The sequence below is a fragment of the Rhagoletis zephyria genome, unplaced genomic scaffold (genome assembly GCF_001687245.7).
Source record: "Rhagoletis zephyria isolate East Lansing unplaced genomic scaffold, Rhagoletis_zephyria_1.1 Rzeph_scaffold_00247, whole genome shotgun sequence".
Lineage (NCBI taxonomy): Eukaryota > Metazoa > Arthropoda > Insecta > Diptera > Tephritidae > Rhagoletis > Rhagoletis zephyria.
In genome coordinates, this window is record NW_016157331.1 from 248,538 (window position 1) to 255,812 (window position 7,275).

Sequence of the window (7,275 nt, forward strand, 5' to 3'; positions counted from 1 at the left end):
AATGAGTTCATCAAGAGGTTTCGATTATCAAAACCTACCTTTCGGTTAGTTTTGAATAAAATTTTTAACAATTTGAAACCCAGTACAAGAAAGTTAGTTAACACACAATACCAATGCACAAAATTATCCTAAACTATTGCAATTACTTTTTCAAGGTACTGTTCTATATCACCACGCACAAAACTAATGCTAGCGCTCAGATTCTATGCCAGCGGAAGTTTCCTAATAACCGTTGGAGATTTTTGTGGGGTAAGCGTATCTACAGCAAGCCGAGCAGTTAAAGAAGTCTCGTTTGCTTTGGCTGCTTTATACAAGGATTTCATTCAACTTCCAAGCGATCCTACTCAGACGGTGGCAGAATTTTTCCAAATAGCTAAATTCCCCAAAGTCATCGGAGTTATTGATTGCACACATGTTCGAGTAGTGCCGGTGGTGGCAATGCAGAAATTTTTCGAAATAGAAAAGGATACTTTTCGGTCAATGCCAGGCAATGTGCAATGCAAATTGAATGTTCCTAGATTTGGTGGTACAACATTTTACAACATTTTCGGCAATAGCCGTCTTAAGTTTTGTATGGAAGAAGGACATTTTAGTAATTATTTCATCCTTGGTGATAGTGGCTACAAGCAAACTAATTACCTGGTGACTTCATTAATAAATCCATCAAATGCACCGGAAAGACTTTACAATGAGTCACAAATCCGCACGCGAAATTAATTGAGAGATGCTTTGGCATATGGAAAAGACGTTTTCCAGTATTGTCGATAGGACTGCGAACATCAATAAACTCCACAANCAAACTCATTACCTGATGACTCCATTAATGAACCCATCAAATGCACCGGAAAGACTTTACAATGAGTCACAAATCCGCACGCGAAATTCAATTGAGAGATGCTTTGGCGTATGGAAAAGACGTTTTCCAGTATTGTCGATAGGACTGCGAATATCAATAAACTCCACAATGGCTGTTATAGTGGCATGTGGTGTTCTGCATAACATTGCAGTACTTTCAAAAGACCCACTTCCTCCTATGGATGAACTGAGTCTGCTGGAGATTCCAGAAGATGCCGCAGAAAATAATTCAGTGGAGATAAGTTCTAACTCTGTTGCAAGAAACCGACTAATACAAGACTATTTTGCTAGGTGATTGACTGATTATGAAATACTTACACATTCCTATGCTATACGTAATAGGTACTTACGCTTTTCACATTATAAAACCATCAACCAAAAGAAAAAATAGGTAAATAGACTTCTATGAGCATATGCACATTAAAAAGATACCAACCCTTTCCAATGTAATTTTTCAAATAAAAGGTCTATCAGTTTACATTTATGTTAAATAAACATATGTCCACATTTAATAAAATGAACAAAAACATTTAACTACAAACTTAAAAAAGTAAAGCCAAAACATCAACATACAAATTTAATTTCTTAAACAAATCTTTGTGAATAATAATAATCTTATAAAAGCTTATGTAATATGACGATCAAGTTTACATACTATACTTATGTAAATACCTTGAGTTACTTGCCAGTTCGTTATTTTTTAATGCACACTTTTCTTACTCACTACATATGATGTGTACACATAAGTACTAATTGCACATAAAATTTCAAATTAGAATATGGTGTGCTTCAAAAGTTATGACATAATTAATTTTTCACCTCTTAAAAATTACATAAAAAATTCACTTGTTTTCATTATTATTTTTATTTAAACACCTATAATTCAAAAGTTATGCAGCAAATTGATCCAAATTTTGTTTGAGGCTTCAAGTATACGTGAATGAATTATATCTAAAAGCAACCAGCTTGATATAGTTTCCAACAGTGAAAATAAAGCTAAACAACACCAAGGTTACCTGTTTTTTATATTTGCCCATATATATATATATATAATGCATATATATATATCAGTACATAAGCAGACAACAGACGAGTTTATCAATGTGTGTGTGTGTATAAAGTACTGTTACACGACTATTATACAATGCGTGTATACTTATACTCATAGGGCTGGTTTCTCCAACTCAACTTAACTTAGTTTAGCCACTTTTTGGACTTAGGTCAAAAGTTAGTCTACGTTTTACACAGCTTATTCATGACTCAAGTCAAGAAAATTGGGTTAACTAAGTTAAGTTGAGTTGGAGAAACCAGCCCATAGTCATGAGGAAAACATAGGGACACGACACTTTGACCAGTTGTGGCAATTTTTCTTTTGTTTGTATAATTTTTATTGTTTTTTATAAAAATACTGCTCATTATCTAATAAAAAGCATATAAGTCCAAATTTCAAACTTTGTAGAAAAATTAGAAAAAGTAAAAAAAATGTACAACAAAAAACTTTTTATTAAGAACTTCAAGAAAAATTCTAGGAACCCACTCTCATAGCTCATTAAGTTCTAGCTCAATACAGTGCAAGTTTCAAGTGGGTAAGAATTCGCGTTGAATTTTGATAATTTTTTTGCTGGCGGTGTCAGGCAGTTTTATCCATACAAAGAAGAAAATAATAACACCATCCGCAAAATAAATTATTAAAAATCAACGCGAATTCTTACCCACATGAAAGCACTATATTAAGCTAGAATTTAATGAGCTTTGAGACTGGGTACTTAGAATTTTTCTTGAAATTCTTAATAAAACGTTTGTTGTAGTAAATTCTTTTTGACTTTTTCTAATTTTTCTGCAAAGTTTGAATTTTATATATGCTTTTGTTAGATAATGAGCAGTATATTTATAAAAAACAATAAACATTAAGCAAACAAAGGAAAAATAGCAACAACTGGTCAAAATGTCGTGTCCCTATTTTTTTAACATAACGGTATGTACATATATACACTCATATGTTTAACTTCTTATTTGCATTACAATTGTACGCCACCCACATATTGACAAATTCTGACTACTCGTTTTTTACCACTTAATTTTTATTATTTTTACATACATACACGCATACATATATTTATATATATCTATATAATACGTATACGCTTGTGTGTATACAAAAGTATAAGTTGACAGTAAAATATATATGAATATGTATATCTATATATTTTTTTATAATGTGTATTATAATTGTACGCCACCCCCATATTGACAAATTCTGACTACTCGTTTTTTAACTACTTAATTTTTATTATTTTATATAAGAATATAGTTTATTTTTTAATAAAAACCGTAAAAATCCAAGTTTTAAACATTGTGCAATACTTAAAAAAAATTCAACAAACTTTGGTAATAAAATAATTTATAAGTTATAGAAAAATAAATAAATAAATAAATAAAAATTTTTTTAATTAGATTTTTCAGAAAGATTTTGGGTATGCAGTTTTGTAGGCCATTTAAGTTTAGTGCAAGGAAGTGAACGTTTGAAGTAGCTAGGACTTACCATTGATTGTTGCAATTTTTTTTTTGTTGAAGGTGTTGCTCATTTTCCTCCATATAAAAAAATCGTCCAAAATACTTCATATGAAAAAAATTTGTAAAAACAACGGTAAGTCCTAGATACCTCAAGCGTGCGATAAAATTGAATAGCATACAAAGCTGCATACCCAAAATCTTTCTGAAAAATCTGATTAAAAAAATTGTATTACCAAAGTTTGTTGAATTTTTTTTAAGTATTGCACAATGTTTAAAACTTGGATTTTTACGGTTTTTGTTAAAAAATAAACTATATTCTTATATAAAATAATAAAAATTAAGTAGTTAAAAAACGAGTAGTCAGAATTTGTCAATATGGGGGTGGCGTACAATTATAATACACATTATAAAAAAATATATAGATATACATATTCATATATATTTTACTGTCAACTTATACTTTTGTATACACACAAGCGTATACGTATTATATAGATATATATACATATATGTATGCGTGTATGTATGTTAATAACGATGTTTATACATATATATGTACATGCATATCTAAATCACATTATTGTTTGAATCTAATTTCGCTTTTTTTTTCTATAATTTCTAACTGAAGAAGCTCATTTTTCAGTTGTAATGCTATTAATTCTTGCTAATGTTTTTCCTGTGCCCGGGCATTTCCTTCTTCATAAAATTTTTGTTGAAAAACTGCCAATTTAGTCTTCTCTTCTTCCTAAGTACGCATGCGGGTGACAGGACGGTCGACCAAAAGTTTGGAAGATTTTCTGGTTCGCGAAGAGTTGGGTGTCCAAGAAGACCATTCTGATCCTTCAACATTAATGATTTCCAGATTTTCCTATGAAAAAAAAAACAATTATTATGTACGTTGATTTATGGTAATACATTAATCTATTTATACCTGCGGACAAAGTAATAGAGACGCAATATTTTGACAAGTTTTCCATATTTTTCTTTCCTTTGTTTAATGCCATTAATTTTTTATAAAAGTATAGCTCATTATCTAACAAAACCCAAAAACATCTGAAAAAGTAAGAAAAATTTGCAACGTTTTGTTTAATATAACAATAAGTTTTGAACACACTTTGTAAGGAAGAAAATTTGTAACACCGTCAGCAAAAAAAAAAATTATCAAAAATCAGGCGCACTTTCAGCAACAACAACAATTTAAATCCATTCAAAATAAAAAGTTTGGAATTTAAAAGAAACTTGCAGAACTTTCTAATTTTTGCACAAATTTTGAAATGAATTTATATGGGTTTTGTTCGATAATGAGCAATACTTTTATAAAAGATTAATGACATTAAACAAAGGAATGAAAATATGCAAAACTGTCAAAATGTCGCGTTACTATCATTTCGGTCATAAGAATATGTATCGTCGTTTAAAGTACAAAACCGCGTATTAAGATAAAGCAAAACCACGTATATGAGGTTACGCAAATTTTGCAGGAGAGAGTAAAAATCTGTATTATTTCGAAACAGTTCACTCTTTTATAAAAAAACTATTTCGTCTAGTTTTATGCTTTAAGGAAAGTCACCTTGGGAGCTGTTTAAAAATAGGGGAACTTTCGTTTTTTTTTGCAAAAAGATTATAACCCTCACTAAGAAGAATTCTCTTTTTTGTGTTACCGAAGAAGAGGGGCTGAAAACCTTTTGCAGAGAACGCCTTTCTGCGTAGGCGGGCTCCGCCGCACTTAGGGATTATAACCCTCACTATGTAGAACTCTCCTTTCTGTGTTGCCAAAGAAGTGGGGCTGAACACCTTTTGCAGAAATATTTCGTTGATATTTTTTGTGTTTGGCCGCTCAGCTCGAAAAATTGCAAAAAAAAACATATTTCAAACCGAAATTATAGTATATTTTTTTTTTAATAAAGCGTACACTCTTTTCTACAAGTGTGCTTCAATTTTTGTTTGATTCGGGTCACGCGTTTGGGCACAGCAACCCAAAATCGTTGTACAAATAACTAAACCTTACCCCAAATATCAGTTACGCTATTTTGCAGAACCATGATAGCGGGATCTTACTTTAAACGACGATATATATGTATATACTTGCCTGGTTTAGCTCGTCGGAATTATTTGATTCTTCATGGTGCACATTGGATTTTCCGGTGTACTAATATCAACTAAAGTTAAAGGCATTTATTTTTAAAACACATTTAAGAGTATATGAAACCATAAAGGTACTTACTTGCATCACCATCAAATGCATTTTCCATTCCAGTGGCTGACTCCCCCAAAATGGTAGCAACTTTTTGCGTTATTATGCTGTTGCTCCTTACAGCCGCCGAACCACCACCTGTGCGATATAGCTCGCATTTTTCTGAGGCAATTTCGGCTTTGGATTTTCGTTTTAAGCTCTCGAACTTGCCCCTTAGAGTATTTCACTCCNGCATTTTTCTGAGGCAATTTCGGCTTTGGATTTTCGTTTTAAGCTCTCGAACTTGTCCCTTAGAGTATTTCACTCCCGTTGGACACCAATCCTTGCAGTAAAGCGCTCCGCCAACTTTTTCCAGGCCTCCTCCTTTTGTTTCCAAGTTACCGCATCTGATGTTTTGCTTTCAATTACATCTCTTTGGTCATCGACCAACTCCACTAACATAACTCCCTCCTGAGAAGTAAAATTGTTACCTCTTTTTCTTTTTAATTGTGAGTTTTCCATTGCAAATTAATTTCAATTAACAGCTGATTTTGTTTTCTTCTTACTTGTACGGCATTGCCAACACTAAAATCTTAGAGCCAATGTAGTCNTGATTTTGTTTACTTCTTACTTGTACGGCATTGCCAACACTAAAATCTTAGAGCCAATGTAGTAGATTTTTACTTTGGCCTTGCCATAATTTCAGAATAATAAATTTATCTTTACAGGTTAGATGAGAAAACCAAAATACCTAACACGCGCTTTAAAGTGAGGAACAATTTATCCGCCCAATTAGTAAAGGCAACTTTATTGCTTACATTAGAAAACGGCCCTTAAAGAGCTAAATTTTTCTTCTAAACTAGGGTAATCGAACCCCCTAATATAACTGTTTATACTTACTGGTCATTTTCGAAGTATGGCGCTGAGTTCGCACGTTCTGGAAGAAAAAAAGCCAACTGTACAGTTGAAGCCATAGCTGGGAGTTCATCTCGGCCAACCCTTACTTCTTCTGCAATAACAGTTAGCAAGACAGGATCTCCAACATGTGTGATTGCCGCAATATCTTCGATTGGACGCATCAGAAAGATTTCTCCTGAAAATTAATAAACACGTAAATTAAGCATTTCACGTAAAATGGCATTGAAATTTAAAAAAAAGTGTTCCTTATTAATATAAATTCCTTATTAATATAATCAAATTAAAGTCAAAATTTACTAATCTGGCGGTAGTAAAACGCAAAGAGGACTTTGCTTATCTCATTAGCGAACACAAGAGGTGGGTTTTGGGGTTCAAACCCCCTAAAGCTAATAAGCTCAAATACAAACTGTATCTTAAAGCTTAGAACCCCGCTTTCAAGAAAAACCACAAGAAATATTTCTTGTTATTTCTGTTGCTTGAAAAAGCACTTAGATTTTGCTATAAATTTTCTTGAAGAAATAAATATACGAGCATTTTCTTCTTGAGAACTGCGAACTGATTTAAGAAATTTTTATTGATGAAACTTCTTCCAATGCCCGCTTACTTCGCGGCGCCTAATAAGAGCTTTTGCGTTGGCCAATGCAAAAGAGCGTTTAAAAACAAAATTAGTCTTTAAAGTCCAAATTTTTGATGTAAGTTGAAACCATTAAGGCGCAGTATCCTCCTCACACATAGGCCAATAATAGTAACGCTGTGATACCATATGGAATACCAATCCTTTTCGGTGTCATGAGCTTTACCTATGGTCTTATTTC

At 32.3% G+C, this 7,275-nt stretch overlaps 1 protein-coding gene across 1 annotated transcript in view; it reads right to left on the reverse strand.

The window, feature by feature from the left end:
- Cad86C (Cadherin 86C) overlaps positions 1-7,275 on the reverse strand; it is a 318,509-nt gene that overhangs the window by 213,635 nt on the left and 97,599 nt on the right. The window contains exon 4 of the mRNA XM_017609682.1: positions 6,443-6,635. Within this exon, the coding sequence (XP_017465171.1) occupies positions 6,443-6,635 (193 nt within the window). The remainder of the gene's footprint in view (positions 1-6,442; positions 6,636-7,275) is intronic.